The sequence below is a fragment of the Moschus berezovskii genome, chromosome 15, assembly GCF_049115385.1.
Source record: "Moschus berezovskii isolate FMDL1 chromosome 15, NW_MosBer_1.0, whole genome shotgun sequence".
NCBI lineage: Eukaryota > Metazoa > Chordata > Mammalia > Artiodactyla > Moschidae > Moschus > Moschus berezovskii.
Genome location: NC_142474.1, coordinates 41,214,818 through 41,236,760, shown reverse-complemented (window position 1 = coordinate 41,236,760; position 21,943 = coordinate 41,214,818). Strand labels below are relative to the sequence as shown.

Below are 21,943 nucleotides of genomic sequence, written 5' to 3'. Positions count from 1 at the left end.
CATGCCTTTTCTCTCTCTCCTTCTGTGTGTTCATGACTGGGTACTTGGATAAGCACAGCACACCCACTGTTTACAGATTTGTACCACATCCTGCTTGTCCTTCACTAGGTGGTATGGCTTGTGCCAGGTCCTGGGGTCAGCCCAACAGGAAACTAAGGGAAACTCAGTTCATTTCTGAGTCAACAACTTACCTGGCCCATGAGTGGCTTTCTGATTCTGGGAAATATATGATTAGTTTTGAATGTCTTCAGTGCAGTTCAGTCGCTCAGTCGTGTCTGACTCTTTGCGACCCCATGAATCACAGCACGCCAGGCCTACCTGTCCATCACCAACTCCTGAAGTTCACTCAAACTCATATCCATCGAGTCGGTGATGCCATCCAGCCATCTCATTCTCTGTCTTCTCCGTCTCTTCCCACCCCCAATCCCTCCTAGCATCAGACTCTTTTCAAGTGAGTCAACTTGTCACATGAGGTGGCCAAAGTATTGCAGTTTCAGCTGTCGTATCAGTCCTTCCAATGAAGACCCAGGATTGATTTCCTTTAGAATGGACTGGCTGGATCTCCTTGCAGTCCAAGTGACTCTCAAGAGTCTTCTCCATAACCACAATTCAAAAGCATCAATTCTTCGGCAATCAGCTTTCTTCACAGTCCAACTCTCACATCCATACATGACCACGGGAAAAAGCATAGTCTTTACTAGACGGATCTTGGTTGGCAAAGTAATGTCTCTGCTTTTGAATGTGCTATCTAGGTTGGTCATAACTTTCCTTCCAAGGAGTAAGCGTCTTTTAATTTCATGGCTGCATTCAGCATCTGCAGTGATTTTGGAGCCCCCCAAAGTAAAGTCTGACCATGTTTTCACTGTTTCCCCATCTATTTCCCATGAAGTGATGGGACCAGATGCCATGATCTTTGTTTTCTGAATGTTGAGCTTCAAGCCAACCTTTTCACTCTCCTCTTTCACTTTTATCAAGAGGCTTTTGAGTTCCTCCTCACTGTCTGCCATAAGGGTGGTGTCATCTGCATATCTGAAGTTATTGATATTTCTCCCGGCAATCTTGATTTCAGCTTGTGCTTCTTCCAGCCCAGCGTTCCTCATGATGTACTCTGCATATAAGTTAAATAAGCAAGGTGACAATATACAACCTTGACGTACTCCTTTTCCTATTTGGAACCAGTCTGTTGTTCCATATCCAGTTCTAACTGTCGCTTCCTGACCTGCATACAGGTTTCTCAAGAGGCAGGTCAGGTGGTCTGGGATTCCCATCTCTTTCAGAATGTTCCACAGTTTATTGTGATCGACACAGTCAAAGGCTTTGGCATAGTCAATGAAGCAGAAATAGATGTTTTTCTGAAACTCTCTTGCTTTCTCCATGATCCAGCGGATGTTGGCAATTTGACCTCTGGTTCCTCTACCCTTTCTAAAACCTGCTTGAACATCTGGATGTTCATGGTTCACATATTGCTGAAGTGTGGCTTGGAGAATTTTGAGCATGACTTTACTAGCGTGTGAGATGAGTGCAATTGTGCGGTAGTTTGAGCATTCTTTGGCATTGCCTTTCTTTGGGATTGGAATGAAGACTGACCTTTTCCAGTCCTGTGGCCACTGCTGAGTTTTCCAGATTTACTGCCATAGTGAGTGCAGCACTTTCACAGCATCGTCTTTCAGGATTTGAAATAGCTCAATTGGAATTCTTTCACCTCCACTAGCTTTGTTCGTAGTGAAGCTCTCTAAGGCCCACTTGACTTCACATTCCAAGATGTCTGCCTCCAGGTGAGTGATCACGCCATCATGATTATCTTGGTCGTGAAGATTTTTTTCTGTATAGTTCTTCTGTGTATTCTTGCCACCTCTTCTTAATATCTTTTGCTTCTGTTAGGTCCATACCATTTCTGTCCTTTATCGAACCCATCTTTGCATGAAATGTTCCCTTGATATCTCTAATTTTCTTGAGGAGATCTCTTGTTTTTCCTATTCTGTTGTTTTCCTCTATTTCTTTGCATTGATCGCTGAGGAAGGCTTTCTTATCTCTCCTTGCTATTCTTTGGAACTCTGCATTCAGATGCTTGTATCTTTCCTTTTGAATGTCTTACTATCCCCCAAATCCGCACCCCAGTTCTATCAGGGTTTTACATGGTCTTGTGTGTGTCTCTACCCTTACTCCCTGGACCTGGTCCCATATATATCTAGTTCTCTTGCAACTGTAACTAGCTACTCCAGCTGTTCTTAAGTTCAAGCTCAGAGTTAAGTGAAATGGACACCAGTTTCAGGCAAGCTCCAAGAAGGGGAGAATATTGCATATAAGGATTTCTGCGATGAGTTTGCTTTGAGGGAGGTAGCAGGGTGCTGAGCTACCGCCCTTTACAGATCAAGATGGCTCTACTCAAGTCAGGAGAGCGGAGAGTGTGAGTAAAAACATACAGAAATGTCTTTCCAGCTTTTTGGATCATCCCTAGTTGTGTGTTCACTTCGTTGCTGTTGATGTTTTTTTGACTGTTTCCCAGAACACCTACGACATTTTTCAGCTGCTTTCTCTTTCCATACTTCCCTTTTCAAGGGAGACTTCACTCCTCCTCGCTCAATATTTTGCTGACATCACTCTATGTGTTCAATTGAATTCTCTGTCACAACATCCACTTGTACCAGTGCATCATGATTTCCTTTACTCTTCCCAAATTTGTTGCAATGTCAGTTGTTTATAGGTTTTTACTTTTATGAATAATGTTTAGCACGATAACAAACTGTGTAAAATATGTATTGGGTGCATTATAAAAGTACTCTAAAAAGTTGTGTAATTTAGTACATTGTATAAACACTCAAGAGACAGTTTAACCTGCACATGGTATCCAAAAATTGTGAATGATTAACACCAATAAACACTTTGCTGAAATGTCTGATTTTGGTATCCTTTTCAGAATTTCACCATAGTCAGGTCTGTAAGGGCTTCTCAGGTGGCCCAGTGGTAAGAATTCACCTGCCGAATGACACAAGAGAGTTGGGTTCGGTCCCTGGATCAGGATGATACTGTGGTGTAGGAAACAGCAACCCACTCCAGCATTCTAGCCCGGTAAATCCATGAACTGTGGAGCCTGGCGGGTTACAGTCCATGGGGTTGTAAAAGAGTTGGACATGACTTACTGACTATACCTCTACCACCAAAGGTGTGTAAAGCAAAATAATTTTGCTGCTGGAAAATTAAAAAAGACAAATTTGGTTTGTTTCACATTTTGATTCTCTCTTAAGAGATTACATTGGAAAATGCTTATTAATCAGCACTTTATAATTGTGTGATTAGTGTGTCTTTCTGTACTTTGAAATAGTTGTTTCAATTGATGTTTGATCAAAAATGGGCTTTATAATTAGAAAAGTGAAACGACTGGTATGTGGAGGTTTCGGTGTAACATTGGTCAATAATTGTTTGGCACATTTCATCATTATATAACTGAAGTTATTCTGATTAAAAAAAATTCTCAATGTAACTGGCGTCATTTCTCTTCTTACTCTATGGGCACTGGTTTAATCCTCTCCTCCTCCAATGTATCTGCTAACATTGGACAATCAGCTGGGGCGTTGACTTCCTGTTATTTATAACCTGTGGAGGCAGAAGAAAAGATCACTCTGCTTATTCAGAGTTGAAACAGGCAATGGATCCCAAAGGCCAGAGAGTTAAGCTTAACGATGGCCACTTCATTCCTGTCCTTGGATTTGGCAGCGCTGAAATTAAAGAGGTAACAGAGGTGGTTTGGGGTTGACATATAAATAGTAGTGGATGTAAGAAGAGTGGAAGGGACTTGAGTTGTCAAGCAGAGAGCTCCTGGCTAGCTTCTCTAACCACTAACCAGGCTAGAACCATGTCCTGTGAAAGGGGAGAGAGCATCCAGTCTTCACTCTGCATCAAGGTTTGAGGCTGTGCTCACTTGCAGATAACTCTGGGTCCCCCACCCACCCCGCCCCCAGTTTCTGTCTCTTTCCAGCTTGGCAGAAGAGGTAGAATCAGCTGTCAAGATCACTGACGGTCCACTGCTTTGCTTTGAGGGTGATTGCAATGGCCGGGTTTCTCTGTGTATTTCATTAATTCCAGAACTCTTACCTCCATCAAAAAAGATGTGACCCAGAGAAGTATTTGAGGTGGAAGGTCCTAAGGATGAGGTGAATAGGAACTAAGGGGAGAGAAATGCTTTTCTACCATGGGGTGCCTGGTAGGTGCCAGGCAAGACACTCCAGCTGTGTTTTGCCTTGTACTTCGGTTGCTCCTTGGAAACTTCTTCTAATGGAAAATATAGTGTCATTTGAGGGGATAAGCTACCATCTTACAGGCCAGGTTTTTCAATGTATCCTTGGTTGTTGTAATGTCTTTTTATTAAAGTGTAGTTTTCAGTGCTTGGACAGAAAAGGGACAGGTGGACAAGTCTCTAGACCTGGAGCCAGAAAGTTTGCTGTCCATCTTGTATTTAGAGAATGTAATTGTGACAAGTTCTGACCCTGAAACTTTGCATCTCACTTTTATCATTTGGAGAATGGAAGGAAATATTCAGCGGTATTTTGGAAAGAGATGACAGGACTTTGTAATGCGAAGGAGGTTGCGGGGAGTAAAGTGTCCAGGCTAGTACTGAAGCTCACTGGTCCATTCCTCAGTACATCCCTGAATGCCCAAGTGTTTAAGAAAGACCAGGACTGAACCCAACAAAGGGTGGTTACACCAATTCTCTACCTCCTTCAAATAGAAAAGATTCAGACACATGAAAAAAAAAAGGAATATTATTTAGCATTTAAAACAACGTTTATGCAGCCATTTGAAACCACACAGCTGAACCGCAAGAACTCTAGCTAAATGAAGTAAGCCAGAAATAAAAATACGAATACTACATGATGTCTTTGTGAAAAGTGCAAGTGAAGTCGCTCAGTCGTGTCTGACTCTTTGCTACTCCATGGATGGTAGCCTACCAGGCTCCTCTGTCCATGGGATTTTCCAGGCAAGAACACTGGAGTGGGCTGCCATCTTCTTCTCCAGGAGATCTTCTTGACCCAAGGATCACACCTGGGTCTCCCTTATTGTAGGCAGATGCTTTACCGCCTGAGCCACCAAGGAAGTCTCTTTGTAGGTGGAATCTAAAATAGTGGAACTTATAGAAACAGAAAGTAGAGAAATGAAGACCAGAAGCTGGAGACAAATCTGAGAAAAATGGAAAGATGTTTGTCAACAGTGTAGACTGTCAGTGATAAGATGAATAAGTTGGTGACCTGATGAAAGCACCGTGACTATAGTTATAAAGAATGTGTGATACCCTGAAATTTTGTAGAGACTAGATCTTAAGTTTTCTTACAAACCCCCTAAAGTAAGGTAAGTGAAATGAGAGATTCTAACTAGCTTGATTTTGGTGATCATCAACAATGGATCCTTACATGAGAACATCACTTTGTCCACCTTGAATAGACACAGTTTATATTTGGTGTGTTCCACGTAGCTTCACTGGTAGACAGCGGTCTTAGAAGCTTTCACCTTGCTTCTTGATGCTTTTTGTTATTGTTGCTGTTCAGTCACTAAGTCATGTCTGACTCTTTGTGATCCTATGGATTGCAACAGGCCAGGTTCCCTGTCTCTATCTCCTGTAGTTTAATGTCTTTACCATATACCTTATACCTTTGTTGATTTTGCTTCAAGTATCTTAGAGTATAAATCATCTTCATGACTACAACTTTATGCTGAATCCTTTGGGTCCACTGAACCTGGAGGTGGGCTTAGGGTCCTCTGATGCCTGTGATCAACCATGGATCATTAGGGATGTAAAGGTTACTGGGTGTGTTTTTAAAATCTGACCAGGAATGTTCAGGGAAACTGTCCAGGGTTCAGCACCACACATACAGATCTAATCAAAGACATGAAGAAAAGTTGATTCTTTGAAAGATCAAAGCTTGTTCTAGCAATCTCTTAATCATATGGATGTTCAAATTCTGCCTTTGTTACTCATGTAGGTTCGTAAGAGTGAAGCTCTGGAAGTCACCAAATTCGCCATAGAGGTTGGGTTCCGCCATATCGACTGTGCTCATATGTACCAAAATGAAGAGTTCATTGGCCAGGCCATTCGAAGCAAGATTGCAGATGGCACTGTGAAGAGAGAAGACATATTCTACACTTCAAAGGTGTTGTGTGTGTGAATATGTGGGCTAGTGAGTGTGCCCAGGTGACTAATATATAATGGGATCATTTGTTTGGTGAAGAGCTGATTGGTGAACTATGCTTCTTGGTATATACTTAAGGTATTAGAAATCCTTGGTGTTCAGTGGTTAAGAGTTGGCACATTACCATCATTGGTCAAGGAAGTAATATCCCACAAGCCGCATGGTAAGACCAAAAGGAAATTTCCTAAATTATTATTAATGAAATTTCTACTCTTTAATATTTTCAGCTTTGGTGCACTTTTCTTCGACCAGAGTTGGTCAGACCAGCCTTGGAAAAGTCACTGAAAAATCTTCAACTGGACTATGTCGATCTCTATATTATTCATTTTCCACTGGCTGCGAAGGTTGGAAATATGTGTGATCACATCAATGTTATATCTTGTGTTAGAATGTACATCAACTTGCATGGATGGTTGAAATAAGATTTTTCTTAGTAGATTGAAGGGATGATTACGCTAGAGTAGAATCCCCCAAATAATCATTTGTGGTCATCTATTTACTGAGCTCCTTTGAATCCCTTATGTGCCTCCAAGACAAAGGAATTAATATCCTGAGAATCTTTGCTTGAAAAACTTGAGGAAATAGAAATAGGTGAATTCTTCACACAGTCCTGGTTATGACTCCTGAGTGTCTGGGGATTTCATGAACCAAGAGTTTGGTGAAGCCATGGTGAGCATGACACTGCTTTACATTGAACATGATGACTTTATCTTTTCTTTCATCCTTTTAAGTTGAACAGATTTGGTGGTGTTCCCTCTTGGGTGAATCTAAACCTTGTACCTTTATAGGGAATTGGAAGACATTGTCTACAGTCCTGCCTGACTTTACAATGACTGCACTTAGTCATTAAGAATGTTTTACTTAGAACTCAAATAGGGGTACTGTATCAACCTAGAGGGTTGGGATTTGGAGGGAGATATGAAGGAGGTTCAAAAGGGAGGAGATATATGTTTACCTATGGCTGATTCATGCTGAGGCTTGATAGAAAAGAACACAATTCTATAAAGCAATGATCCTCCAATTAAAAAAGAAATTAAAAAGAAAGACAGGTTTACTTTGAACTCTTCAAGTTACAGAAGTCAACTCAAACCATCTAACGCAAAATAGCTAAGTGGACTATGTAGACTGCAAGTCTCAGACACAGAGAAATTTGTGGATTTGCAGGACTCTTCAGAAATGTCTCCTTTTTCTATCCCTTATCATGGCATTGTTATATTTTTACTGAACATTTCCATTGGTGGCAAATATGATTTTGGGGGCATTTCAAGTCTCAGGGTTATGAATATTTGAGAGCATGTCTGGATCATCCACATTCCATATCAACCTAATGAGCGTCTTTCTCGTTCACATGCCTGCTCTAGGGCATCTGATACTCGAAGGGAAAAGGAAATCTGATTATCTAGACCAGGTGTAGCTTGCAATTTTTATTCTGGAAATTATGGCATGGAACTTACTGCCCTTCTCAGACCAGAGATATTTCAAGAGAGGCAAGTACAGGAAACAGACAAAATTCACAGAAGTCACTGGAAGTCCCTTTCTTTAGGACATAGAAAAATTGTATTTTTTTTTAACATATAATAAGTGTAAGACAATAGAATAAGCCTCCCTCCTATAGAAATTGCTTACAACTCCATACATAAATCACCTTGCAAATATTAGTATGTAGAAAGTGGTAAACCTACCTCATGGAGATTTAATTCCAAGTGCCTTGCACCCTGGCTAAATGTGGAGAAATTATTTTGTCACATCTTTAATATTCCTGCTTCTGTTCTAGCCAGGGGAGGAATTACTTCCAAAAGATGAAGATGGAAAACTGATAGTTGACTCAGTGGATTTCTGTCACACATGGGAGGTGAGTCCAGGGAGGAGAGAACCAGTGGAGAAGCCAGTTGAGGGGGAACCTCTTTCATTTCTTCCACCTGTGAGAATGGGCTGTGGACCATCAGACTCAGCAGTTCATGAACCTGAGGGCTGGGATGCTGAGGTTGTGGGGAGGAAACCGTTGCTGAAATGTTTACATAGAGGAACGAATTGGAGAATTTTGGACAATGAAGACAATGCATTTTTCCTTCCATGTGATATGTCTTCTTTGTTTTTTTTTTAATGGAGGAAATGGTAATTCTTCAATTTATGGGTTGACTTTCTTCCGTTTTTTCCTCTTGATACTCATTCTTGAACGTGACCATGTTTATTGATTTTTTCAATAAACAATAAATACTCATACTTTCTCTATTTCTCTCTAGATGTTGATATTTCCGGTTTACATTTAATGTTGCAAGCTTTCCTTTCAGTTCAGTTCAGTCACTCAGTTGTGTTTGACTCTTTGCAAGCCCATGAACCCCAGCACGCCAGGCCTCCCTGTCCATCACCAACTCCTGGAGTCCACCCAAACCCTTGTCCACTGAGCCAGTGATGTTGTCTAATCATCTCATCCTCTCTTGTCCCCTTCTCTTCCTGTCCTCAATCTTTCCCAGCATCAGGGCCTTTTCCAATGAGTCAGCTCTTCACATCAGGCGTCAAAGTTTTGGAGCTTCACCTCCAAAGCATTTATTCTCGTTCTAGTTCCCATTCCAAGTGACTGCTCACCACCCTTCCCTCCCAGGCCCTGGAGAAGTGTAAGGATGCAGGACTGACCAAGTCCATTGGGGTGTCCAACTTCAACCACAAGCAGCTGGAGAAGATCCTAAACAAGCCAGGGCTCAAGTATAAGCCCGTCTGCAACCAGGTGAGCAACTCAGCTCCTCTCCCTCCTGCTCTTCAGACCCTCCTTCTTGCACTGGAGCCAGACATCTGTCTTTCCTCCCCTCCTGTTAATCCAACCTTTGTGGACAGAGGACTCTAAAGAACAGAATCTCTCTCTGGATGGTGTAAGTAGAACCCAAAATAATATCTCTATGTAGTCTGGATGGAAAAGGTGGGAGGACATCCTGCTGAATTGTAGGTAGAACCTAGAACTAGAAGTAGGAGATGTTTCCCTGAGATTAAAGGATGACAAGATTGGATGGGAAAGTGCCCTGAAATGAACTGTGTATAGGAAGGAAGCCATGAAAACATAGAATGAGAAGTAAATTAATAAAGTAACAAATCAGCTGAGATGGGTGGTAAGGGTTTGTGTGGGGTTCTGATGGCTGAATCCTTAGTCTTCTTGTCTCAGCATTTATGAGTCTCAACAGGGAGGACAGAACAGAAAAATGTGCTAGAGATGATGAAAGTCATCCAGTGTAGAGGTTGAAGTTAAAGGCTTGTGATGATGCTAACACAAGATAAAACATTACCCGGGAATATCTACTCAAATGTAGAGTACACCATTTGATTACTCAGTCTTGGACTGGTTCTCCCATCCATGGTCTGTCATAAAATTAACTGTATAAACGCACTTTTCTCTGTTTCTCTCCTGATGTTGATATTTCCAGTTTACATTTAATGTTGCAAGCTTTCCTTACAGTTCAGTTCAGTTCATTCGCCTAGTTGTGTCTGACTCTTTGTGACTCCATGAACCACAGCACGCCAGGACTCCCTGTCCATCACCAACTCCTGGAGTCCACCCAAACCTTTTTCCATTGAGTCAGTGATGCCGTCCAACCATCTCATCCTCTGTCTTCCCCTTCTCCTGTCCTCAATCTTTCCCAGCATCAGGGCCTTTTCCGATGAGTCAGCTCTTCGCATCAGGTGGCCAGTGTTTTGGAGTTTCACCTTCAGCATCAGTCCTACCAATGAACACCCAGGACTGATCTCCTTTAGGATGGACTGGTTGGATCTCCTTGCAGTCCAAGGGACTCTCAAGAGTCTTCTCTAACACCACAATTCAAAAGCATCAATTCTTTGGAACTCAGATTTCTCTATAGACCAACTCTGACATCCATACATGACCACTGGAATAACCACAGCCTTGACTAGACAGATGTTTGTTGATAAAATAATGTCTCTGTTTTTTTACGCTGTCTTGGTTAGTCATAACTTTCCTTCTAAAGAGTAAGTGTCTTTTAATTTCATGGCTGAAATCACCATCTGCAGTGATTTTGGAGCCCAGAAAAATAAACTCTGACACTGTTTCCCCATCTATTTGCCATGAAGTGATGGCACCAGGTGCCATGATCTTCAGTTCAGTTCAGTCGCTCAGTCGTGCCCGACTCTCTGCGACCCCATGAATCACAGCACGCCAGGCCTCCCTGTCCACCACCAATCCTGGAGCTCGCCTAAACTCATGTCCACAGAGTCGGTGATGCCATCCAGCCACCTCATTCTCCGTCGTCCCTTTTTCCTCCCACCCCCAACCTTTCCCAGCATCAGAGTCTTTTCCAGTGAGTCAACTCATTGCATGAGGTGGCCAAAGTATTGGAGTTTCAGCTTTAGCATCAGTCCTTCCAATGAACACCCAGGATTGATCTTTTTTCTGAATGTTGAGCTTCAAGCCTACTTTTTCATTCTCCTCTTTCACTTTCATCAAAAGGCTCTTTAATTCTTCTTCACTTTCTGCCATAAAGGTGGTGTCATCTGCATATCTGAGGTTATTGACATTTCTCCCGAAAATCTTGATTCCAGCTTGTGCTTCCTCCAGCCCAGCATTTCTCATGATGTACTCTGCATATAAGTCAAATAAGCAGGGTGACAATATACAGCCTTGATGTACTCCTTTTCCTAATTTTCCTATTTCAAACCAGTCTGTTGTTCCATGTTCAGTTCTAACTGTTGCTTCCTGACCTGCATACAGGTTTCTCAAGAGGCAGGTCAGGTGGTCTGGTATTTCCATCTCTTTCAGAATTTTCCACAGTTTATCTTTCGTTTAGGCACTTAAAACTTTTAATCTTTCTCTGTCATATTAATATTACTTTTTCAAATAATCTGATACTCTTCTCTGTTCACATTCTACAGGTGGAATGTCACCCTTATCTCAATCAGAGCAAACTGTTGGATTTCTGCAAGTCACATGATATTGTTCTTGTTGCCTATGGTGCTCTGGGATCCCAACGAATAAAAGAATGGTATTGAATCTTATTGAAGACTAGTGGGAGTTTCCCTAAAATTCAATTTTCAATGAGATATTTTAAAATATGGTACTCAGATCACTCTCATAATCATGGGGGAGAGAGGGTATGGATGGAATATTTTCTTCTTTTTTAACTTCCCATCACCCAGCCATTTGTCATACATTGTATTAGCTCATAGACTCATCATTAACAGATGTTTGCATTAAAATCTATATATAATCCCCTAGTTAAGCTTATGTCATGATTTATGTAATTTTTAACTAATAACACAGTTCTAAAAATAGAAATTCCAAGTCTCATTTACCTTATGCCTAAAATTGGGTAATAATATACAATTCTCAGGTCTATTATGATAGAAAAAACTAAACTTGAACCATTTTGTAAATATCTAAAGAAGAGTAATGAGGGAATAAATGTCTCTGATTTTGAGATTACTTACTTTTTATCAATACTTTAGGAAAGTGAAATTAAAAAAAATCTGTGGTCTTTACCTTCTGTTTCTCTGTTCATGCCCTTGATTATAGAAGAAAAACAACTTCTGAGAATTAAAGAAAAAAGTCACAACTTTAGCAATCCTGGTCTCAGGTCAATAATACATCTGAACCACCTGGAAGCTTTGTAAACACAGAATGGGACGTGACACGTTTGAGATGCTGATTGAGTTTCTCTTCAGCTAAGCCATGAAATTTGTATTTCTAACAAAATCCCAGGTGATACTGATTATGCTAGTCCATGGACCACACTTTGAGAAGCAGTGGTGTAGATCTGTTGATCTAGTTGATCTTTTTGGGAAAACTGCTCACGAAATGAGTACTTAGTCTCAGCTCCTCAGCATTTCTGAATTTTCTTCCAGGGTGAATCTGAACCACCCTGTTCTCTTGGAGGACCCGGTTCTCTGTGCCATTGCCAAAAAGCACAAGCAAACCCCAGCTCTGGTTGCCCTTCGCTACCAGATACAACGTGGGGTTGTGGTTCTGGCCAAGAGTTACAATAAGAAGAGGATCAAAGAGAACATACAGGTGATGAGTGGGTCTGTTGGCAGAGGGAGTCCTAAGGAATATCCTTCATGAGGGTCATTCTTTGTCTGTCAAGACTTTCCTTGAGACAAGATGAATTACCTGTTCTTCCCTATGCATGAATGCCTTGTGTGTATTCCTGATGGTTTTCTCCTCCTACTGTGGCAACAGGAGAGGTGGCTTGGCTGCAGAGGATTCAGTTCTGTTCAGTCGCTCAGTCTCGTTTGACTCTTTTCGATCGCATGGACTGCAGCACGTCAGGCTTCCCCGTTCATCACCAACTCCTGGAGCTTGCTCCAAGTCATGTCCATCAAGCTGTTGATGCCATCCAATCATTTCATCCTCTATCTTCACCTATTCCTCCTGCCTTCCATCTTTCGCAGCATCAGGTTCTTTTCCAATGAGTCATTTCTTCGCATCAGGTGGCCAAAGTATTGGAGCTTCACCTTCAGCATCAGTCCTTCCAATGAATGTTCAGGACTGGTTTCCTTTACAATTGACTTGCTTGATCTCCTTGCAGTCCAAGGGACTCTCAAGAGTCTTCTCCAACACCACAGTTCAAAAGCATCAGTTCTTTGGCACTCAGCTTTCTTTAGGGTCTACCTCTCACATCCATACATGGCTACTGGAAAAAGCACAGCTTTGACTGTGGACATTTGTCGATAAAGTAATATCTTTGCTTTTTAATATGCTGTCTAGTTTTGTCATAGCTTTTCTTAGAAGGAGCAAAGGTCTTTTAATTTCATGACTGCAGTCACGATCCATTGTGATTTTGGAGCCCAGGAAAATAAATTTGGACAGAAAATGGAGATTTTAGTTCCAGTGCTATGTCTGTTATTTACCCTATCACCGTGTACAAATGATGTCTTCTGACCTTCATTCTCAATGGATGAAATTGCATTATGTGATTATTTTAAGCCATTTGAACTGTGTTAACAAAATGCCTCAAATTTGGTGTCTTAGAAACAATTAAAATTTGTTTCTCACATTTCTGAAGCTGGAGGTTTGAGGTCAGGGTGCCTGTACGTTCATGTAATGGCCCCTCCTCTACGTCATAAAGCTCTCTTTGTATCTTGACATGGTTGAGGGGCAACAGAGTTCCCCCAAGTTTCTTATATGATTGTGATATTGTTGAAATCTCATTCACAAAGGCTCCACCATCATGACCTAATCATCCCTGAATGGCTCCATTTCTAACACCATCCACATGTGAATTTTGGGGCATGAAAATTATGGCAGCAATCTTTCATCTCCAAATCATCGTGATTTTATTTTGCATTTTCCTGAATACTAATAAGGTTTCATCTTCATATATTTAACCTTCTTGAGTTCCTGTCTTTGTGAATTTCCTCTTCAAGTCTTTGTCCACTTTTGCGTGATGTCTCTCATTTGTTTTCTGTGTAAGAGACCATTGCTCTTCCCTTAGGCATAGGTGTTCAGAAAACTCTCCCCAGTTTTAAGATTTAATGCAGAGATCAGTTATGTATCTCTTGATTTTGTGGTTTGAGATTCTGCCTGCACCCAGCTTAGCTGTTGTCCTCTTGGCTGGGCTCCCTCAGGCATTTGCAGTTCAGTGCAGAGCAGCTTGGCAGTTCTGCTGTAGCAAGTGGATATGATTCTTCTCAGAGAAGCCTTCACGCTTCTCCCTGTAGTTTTTCATATATATTTGGCTAGGCTGTGGTCAACTAACTTGATTTTCATCTCAGGACAGTGCTGTGATTTCAAGCCAGGGAGTGGGAAAAAATCCAAGTCATCAGCTCAGAACTAAGTCACCACTTCTTGCAAATTTCAGTCTCCATTACAAGTTATAGGTCAGGCCATGTCTAGGGTCAGGTGCATGGGCCCTTGAAAAATTGTTTTTTCTGTTTCCGTTTAAATTTGATTCTAAAATATGATATAAAAATGATTGCCTATATGTTTATTTACTTAATGTATTTTATAGATTTTCATTATCAACTGTGTCATAATAAGTGACCATAAGTACATTTGTGGCCCTTCTCTTTCATTTAACTTTCAGTTTTCAGTTCTGTGTTTTTAAAATGGAAAATAAGTGTTCTTTCTCAGAATGATACATTTGTCTTTAAGGATGTCCTGACTGTTCTTGATTAGCTGTTCCTTTATTTAAAATTTAGTGTCACTGTACTGATTTCCACAAAAGAATATGTGATTAAGTCATGTTCATGTTGCACTGAATCATTGGATCACTCTGGAAAATGTATTTCTTTAGAAAATTGAGCTTTTTTTTCATGACTGTGATGTGAATTTTTAATAATTTGTTGTTCCTTAATGTTTTAAACACTTTTCATTCATAACTGTTTACACTAAAGCATTAGTTGCTTTAGATGTGTCTGACTCTTTGCAACCCCATAGACTGTATCCCGCCAGGCTCCTCTGTCCGTGTGATTCTCGAGTCAAGAATGCTGGAGTGGGTTGCCATTTCTTTCTCCAGAACATTTTCCCAACACAGGGATCTTCTCCACTAAGCCATTGATGTAATGGTTTCGTTAGATTTACCAGTAGATAACGAGCAAGTTTCATAACATATTTCTGAACAGGATTTCAAGGGGGCATTTCCTTCCCACACTGCTTCAGCTGAACGCTGTCACCCTTAGGGAGTGTTGGGGAGAGGCAAACAGTGTAATGTTAGCTCAGGTTCAGTATCAAATCAGGAGTGTCTAAAGTAGAGTGTTTGGAAAAAGCAGATCTTAGTTTGTTTTCTGCCACAAGTGATTCACTCAGATAAGGGACTGATGCACTGTAATGTTTGTGAGGTGGACAGAGAAGGAGAAGGTGTGGGAAGGAGAGGTGAGAACTCATCAGAGGATCCCAGTTTGTTCTCCTGGAAGCTGAGGATAGACATGTCTTCCCTGTCCCCTCTTCCTGTCTCCATCCAGCTGGAAAGTCTTCCAGTCCCCAGGGGGAGGCTAACTCCTTCCGGGAGAGGTTAATGTGATTGTTCCTTCCTTCCAGGTGTTTGACTTTGAACTGAGTCCGGATGACATGAAAGCAATCGATGGCCTCAACAGAAATATAAGATATTATGAATTTCTAATGTAAGTGACTGTTTCACACACACAGCTTTTTTTTTTTTTTGTCGCAGGCAGGTGAGTAGGGGAACTAATCTTTTAAAAAACTTAATTCTTGGAAGATAGTCCTGATTTCTAGTGTAGGAGTCAGCCAGGTACTTCCTGCAGACCTCAAACCAGAGATTTCCTCCAGGGCTTCATCCTTGATCAACAGAAATGTGATTGGGGACCAGGACAGCCCATCAGTAAAATTCCCACAGTTGACATTTATGGTGAATAAATTCACTACTTTGTTCCCCTAATCCCTGTGCCTGGTGTACCTCCTCTCAGAGCCCAGGGAGCCAGGAAACACAAAGGGCACAGTGCCTGCCGTCCATTATTCTTTCAAGGAGCAGTGAACATGTTTAATTGTTATTTCTACTTATGTCAGGGGAAAATGATTATATTAACTAAAACTATGGTATAATGACACCAGATTTCATACATGAATCCACCTCTTTGTCTTCCAGTGGTTCCAATCACCCTGAGTATCCATTCACTGAAGAATACTGACTCTCAGCTTTCACTGTGGTTCTTCCATAAGTTGTTACTTTTAGGGTGGTGAAGAAAATTTTTATGCCTGAAGGAGAAATTTGAATAAAGTATCTGAACTTCTGAAACCACACCTTTCTTTTTAAAAATAAGCATTTTATGAAAAAGCATAGACTTCAAAGTAAGGATACTCTTTCTTCCTGATGATTGAAATAATACATATATATGACAGAATATTTAGATAGAGAAGGGACAGGATGGGCAATGATGATCAGCTGTGCTTACCCACTGGGTAACAATTACCTTTGATGTGTTTACCTTGTGATTTTCCTAGACAAATATATGCGTTTGTTCATTTACAAAGATAAATAAACTTCAGCCTACAGGTTGTATACTTCTCTTGAAATATAGCCTAATTATGTTGGTAAGCTAAAAATATGAGTTAAAAAATCCAGTATTATATTTTGCTTCCTGTATAGTAAGCAGCACATCTTAGTCAATTATGTAATTTCTTATTTGTCTGCCCACGCTCAGCATTTGGATGAATCTTTATATATTTTGAGTTTATTCATTGGTCATTTAACCAAACTTTATTGAACATTCTTTAGTAAGAAATTGTTATATCAATAAATGTCAATAAGTGAAGTGAGAAATGTCTTGAGTCATTAGTCTTATGGAAAATAAAACTGTGAATGATATCAGGAGAATTTAACTGTTAGAAATGGGTAAGTGTCTGTTGAGATGATTCTGCACAGTCTCTCCCATTTCTTCTATATATCTTTTAGGCAGAGACACCAAATCCCCTTCACCTCACACACCTTTTCATTTTTACAAACAGCCTTGAAACACAGAGACAGTGGCTCCCTGCAATTCTCTGGAATAGGAAACACTTATTCCAGGAAGGAAGAGTATTCATGGAACATTTAAGGGTCAGCAAGTTGGCTGATTTGGGCAGATTTAGTAAGGTGGGGAGAGAGGAGCTGAAGAAAAGTCAGAGAGCCGGTGGGGCAGGAGTTTCTTGTCACATAAGCTTTTACAGGACTTTACTGTGAGGGCAATGGAGAAGGATATTTCCAGAATACTGCTTCTTGGGCCCCTCTCTGATAGCCAGTGGCCACCCTGGCGTGTCCAGACATCCTGCTGGTCTGAGCCAGCTCTGTATCCCCCACTGCCCATTCTGCCCAGCATAAGTGGCCCTCACCCCAGGGAGAGTGAACTGGATCCAAAGGCACTGAAGGGTCATGGGGCACACGGGCTGCCCAGTAAACCAGCCAATCCTGGCAACGTTTGGTGTCTTCCGCAGCCTGTTCTAGGAGCAGGAGCGGGTGCGTGTCTCAGGAGAGGAGTCAGGTTCCCGGGCCTCCTGTGGGTCCCCCTGGGTTCACAGCAGCTGTGGGGCCGCGACCTCCTGGCATTGTCCCAGGGCTGCGGTGCCCAGTGTGTGGTGTGCACAAGTCTCTGCAGGGAGGACCTCCAATCCCTTGTCCCCCTTCCTCATGTGGGGCCCTCCCGTGGGCTCAGTCCTGATCTGACAGCTTCTCTTCCCTTCCCACCCAGCTCCTTAGGGATGGTTCTATCCAGCCTTGGTAGAGGGGGCTTCCTGCTGGTGTCGTGTGTTTTCAGGAGATGTGACCCTGATGAGTTACTGGGGGGTTGATCTCAGCATCAGCTAGCCCACCTGAAGCTCCTCCCCAGGACAGTGTGTGACACTCACTATGCACTAAGTGTGGCTCCCTTGACAGTTCTGGAAGAGTCGGTGCCGATTTCTTTTCTTCCTTTCGTGGATCAGACCTCCTAGGTAGGGCAGGGGTAAAGAATCTGCCTACCAATGCAGGTTGGATCCCTGATCCAGGAAGATCCTCTGGCAAAGGAAATGGCAGCCCACTCCAGTATTCTTGTCTCCAGAATCCCATGGACAGAGAAACCTGTGGGGCTACCATCCATGGGGTCACAAAAGAAGGGTCTTGACTTAGCGACTAAACCGTAAGAAAAACAGTTTCATGGCTCATGTTTTTCTCTTTCGTTTTTTCTGTCTCTCTTTTTAGCTTTTCCCGCCTCGTTTCTTTATTGTATGCCTTTTCTCTCTCTTCCTCTGTGTGTTCATGACTGGGTACTTGAACAACCACAGCATACCCAGTGTTTGCAGATTTGTACCACATCCTGATTGTCCTTCACTAGCTGGCATGGCATGTGCCTGGTCCTGGGGTCAGCCCATAAAGAAACTAAGGGCAACTCAGTTCATTTCTGAGTCACAACTTACCTGGCCCCTCAGTGACTCTGGTTCTGGGGAATTTGTGGCTGTTTTTGAGTGCCGTGTATGTGTGCGTGTGTGTGTGTGTGTTAGTCGTGCAGGCGTGTCCAACTCTCTGTGACCCCATGGATTGTAACCCGCCAGGTTTCTCTGTCCATAGAATTCTCCAGGCAGAATACTGAAGTGGATTGCTATTTCCTTCTGCAGAGAAACTTCCCAACCTGGGGACTGAACCCTGGTCTCCTGCATCACAGGCAGATTCTCTACTGTTTGAGCTAATATCACCTTGTCTAGGCAACCACAGTATGGCACCCAGCACTCTCAGACACACTCCCGCAACCTGCTTCTTCATGGGCAGTCTCAGTATAACCTAGGAATGTGTTTACAAGGCATGGAAAGTGCAAGGAGATACACTGCCCTGTCTCTGGAAGTTAGGCCTTATGGCAGACTTAGAAGCTGGACGGTTCCTGATAGATAGAGGCCTGAAAACACACTCTCTGTTGATGCCTTTCCTTCCTCAAAGCCCTGCTGCTGCCGCTGCTGCTAAGTCACTTCAGTCGTGTCCGACTCTGTGCGACCCCATAGACGGAAGCCCACCAGGCTCCCCCGTCCCTGGGATTCTCCAGGCAAGAACACTGGAGTGGCTTGCCATTGCCTCCTCCGTCCTCGAAGCCCTACAATTCCCCAAATCCACACCCCAGTTCTATCAGCGTTTTACATGGTCTAGTCTGTGTCTGTACCCTTACTCCCTTGTCATTGGCCCCATATATATACACAGTCCGCCTGCAACTGTACCACCCTTTACAGATCAAGATGGCTCTGTTCAAGTCAGGGGAGAGGTGAGTATGAACAAAAACACACAGCACGTCCTTCCAGTCTTCTGGATCTTCCCTAGCTGCGTGTTCACTTTGTTGCTGTAGTTGTTTGTTTGACTGTTTCCCAAAACTCCTGTGATGTTTTTCAGCTGCTTTCTCTTTCCCTGTTTTCCTTTCCAAGGGGGACTTCACTCCTTCTAGCTCAGTATTTTGCTGACATCACTCTATGTGTTAAATTGTATTTTACTTCACAACATCCACTTGTACCAGTGCATCATGATTTCACTTACTCTTCCCAAATTTGTTGCAATTTCAGTTGTTTATAGGTTTTCCTCTTATGAATAATGAACAAGATAATAAAGTATGTATAATAAATATGTTTCAGCTACATTATGAGTACTCTAAATGTTCTATAACTAAGTACAAGGTATAAACAATCAGAGTCTCTTTGCATCCTGCACATGATATCCTGAAGTTATTAATAATTAGCTTTCAATATACATGTTGCCAAAATATCTGGTTTTGTAACCTTTGTAGGATTTCTCCCTTGTCACTTCTGTAGGGGCTTCCCAGGTGGCCCAGTGGTAAGAATACACCCCTTAAGGAAAGTGACATAAGAGACTTGGGTTCAATCCGAGGGCCAGGAAGTTCCCACGGTATAGTAAATGGCAACCAACTCCAGTATTCTAGCCTGGAAATCCATGAACTATGGAGCCTGGTGGCTACAGTTCATGGGGTTAAGACTCGGACATGACTTATTGACTAAACCTCCACCACCACATGCAGGGGTTAATAGTCAGCCACCTGTTGCTCTGATTAAGCCTTGAGAAAATCACCATGGGAAAAGAATAAAACAAAATATAGCAATACAGCATAACCCAAATAAAAGCACATCGTGTTGATTAGTTGGGGTTATCATACCCTGCTAAGCTAAGGAAAAGCATAGTGTGGACCTTAAAACACCGGGTGAGCTCTAGTTCAGAACACAGGTTGTGTACACACCAAGATATTTTCCCAAGGCATATGCAGGTCTATGACCTCCAGCTAGGTGATAGCCCTTGTACAAGGAAATAACAAAGATAAGTTAAAGTAATCAATAAAATGGGAGATGTGACTGGGGACACAGGAGGCGGACTTCATCGTAGCATAACAGAGACTTTCTGCTTGCCAAGACACTAAATAAAAATGATGTGTCTCCAAGGAACAGCGCTCTTGATCCAAGAGGTCTTAAGTACCGCAGTCCCATCTTTAAAACTTTCATTCTGTCTCTAGTTTCTTTGTCCCAAACTGTGCGTTGTTGACCACTTTGGATCCCTACCTGCTGCGCTTGCTGCAGCAAGTGGCACCCAACTTGAGGCTGGGATATGAAGGATCTCTGAGAGAGAAACTGAAGTTGAAATATGGGCAGCGCTTGGACCTGCAGAAGAGAGGGGTGGGGCCTCTGAAAATCCCCCTTTGCGGGAAGTGATACTCTCCCAGGCATTGAAACCTGGCATGGGACCTGAGAAAGCTGGGAATAAAAGGCAGCTTTTGAAAGCAGGGGGAACAAAAACAAGTGAGGGCCGGCTATTGGCGATTTCACAAACCATTGAGAAACGTTGCTCATAGTTCCCTTCTCTCGGTGCTTTAGATTTAGGAACGTGGGAGAAGGTAGGTAGTGAATTAGAGAAACCTCTTTGCAAGGGAGTGCTCTTGCTGGTATCTATCTGGTCAACTTGGGCACTGATAAAATCCAATTTGGAACCTCTTCAGATCCCGGAAAGCTCAGAAGGGAGTGAAGATGAAAGTGAAATCCCATCAGAGGGAGGACCTGAAAATGCAGAGCCCAATGGGGTAGAACAAAAAACGCAGGAGGCTCTTAAAACTGCAGTTCCTTCTGCACCTTTGTTTGGGAAAGACCGGTTTCCTCTGCCCCCTCCTGCCTTAACCTTTGGAAGGGCTCAAGCACTTCCTTCCTTACAACACAGCAGTTCTGTCACCCCTCCAGAAAGGTGTTTGTTAGACTCGACAGGAGGGTGACTTGGAGGCTATGATTATGGCATTCTTAGTGACAATACCGGAGAAGGCAATGGCACCCCACTCCAGTACTCTTGCTTGGAAAATCCCATGGATGGAGGAGCCTGGTAGGCTGCAGTCCGTGGGGGTCTCTAAGGGTCGGACACGACTGAGCGCCTTCACTTTCACTTTTCACTTTCACACATTGGAGAAGGAAATGGCAACCCACTCCAGTATTCTTGCCTGGAGAATCCCAAGGATGGGGGAGCCTGGTGGGCTTCCGTCTATGGGGTCACACAGAGTCGGACACGACTGAAGTGACTTAGCAGCAGCAGCAGCAGTAAGTCATCAACATTGTGTAATATTTATATTGTGCCTAGGTTTGAGGTAAACTAAACTTGTCAACAAAGAAAGTCACTCTTTATATATACAAATGAGAGGAAAACTTTTAGATAAAGTCTGTTAAAAATAGCTATATTTTAGAAATGTCTATCTAAAATAATCTCTGAAGATTGGGGTAAGTTAAATTTCTAGAGTTGTACTAAACTAAGTGATAAAAGTTTATTAAATAGCTAGGTCATTTCCAAATCCAAATAAAATAAGATTTTGAAACATTAATTACTGAACACTAGTTGGACTGTGAAGAAAGCTGATCGCCGAAGAATCGATGCTTTTGAACTGTGGTGTTGGAGAAGACTCTTGAGAGTCCCTTATACTGCAAGGAGATCCAACCAGTCCATTCTAAAGGAGATCAATCCTGGGTATTCATTGGAAGGACTGATGCTAAAGCTGAAACTGCAATACTTTGGCCACCTCATGCGACGAGTTGACTCACTGGCAAAGACTCTGATGCTGGGAAAGGTTGGGGGCGGGAGGATAAGGGGACGACGGAGAATGAGATGGCTGGATGGCATCACCGACTCCGTGGACATGAGTTTGAGTGTACTCCGGGAGTTGGTGATGGACAGGGAGGCCTGGCGTGCTGTGATTCATGGGGTCGCGGAGAGTTGGACACGACTGAGCGACTGAACTGAACTGAACTGAACTGAAGTGAACTGAACTTCCTCTTACAGAGAAGCTAAAGAGATTTTGGACTATTAATAAATATGTTTGGTGCCACCCTGAGATGTTCTCTATTA

General features: G+C 42.4%; 1 protein-coding gene across 2 annotated transcripts; it reads left to right on the top strand.

The window, feature by feature from the left end:
- The first annotated feature begins 3,602 nt into the window (after positions 1-3,602).
- On the top strand, positions 3,603-16,382 carry LOC129547517 (aldo-keto reductase family 1 member C3-like). Of its 2 annotated transcripts, none has more exons than XM_055413267.2 (9): positions 3,603-3,730; positions 5,976-6,143; positions 6,410-6,526; positions 7,957-8,034; positions 8,785-8,907; positions 11,055-11,164; positions 12,024-12,189; positions 15,157-15,239; positions 15,722-16,382. In XM_055413267.2, the coding sequence occupies exons 1-9, from the start codon at positions 3,647-3,649 to the stop codon at positions 15,762-15,764; spliced, it is 972 nt and encodes a 323-aa protein (XP_055269242.2). In that variant the 5' UTR covers positions 3,603-3,646; the 3' UTR covers positions 15,765-16,382. The 2 variants fall into 2 exon arrangements, with proteins under 2 accessions (XP_055269242.2, XP_088700536.1); XM_088844410.1 differs by lacking the exon at positions 3,603-3,730 and adding an exon at positions 3,820-3,901.
- The last annotated feature ends 5,561 nt before the right edge of the window (positions 16,383-21,943 follow it).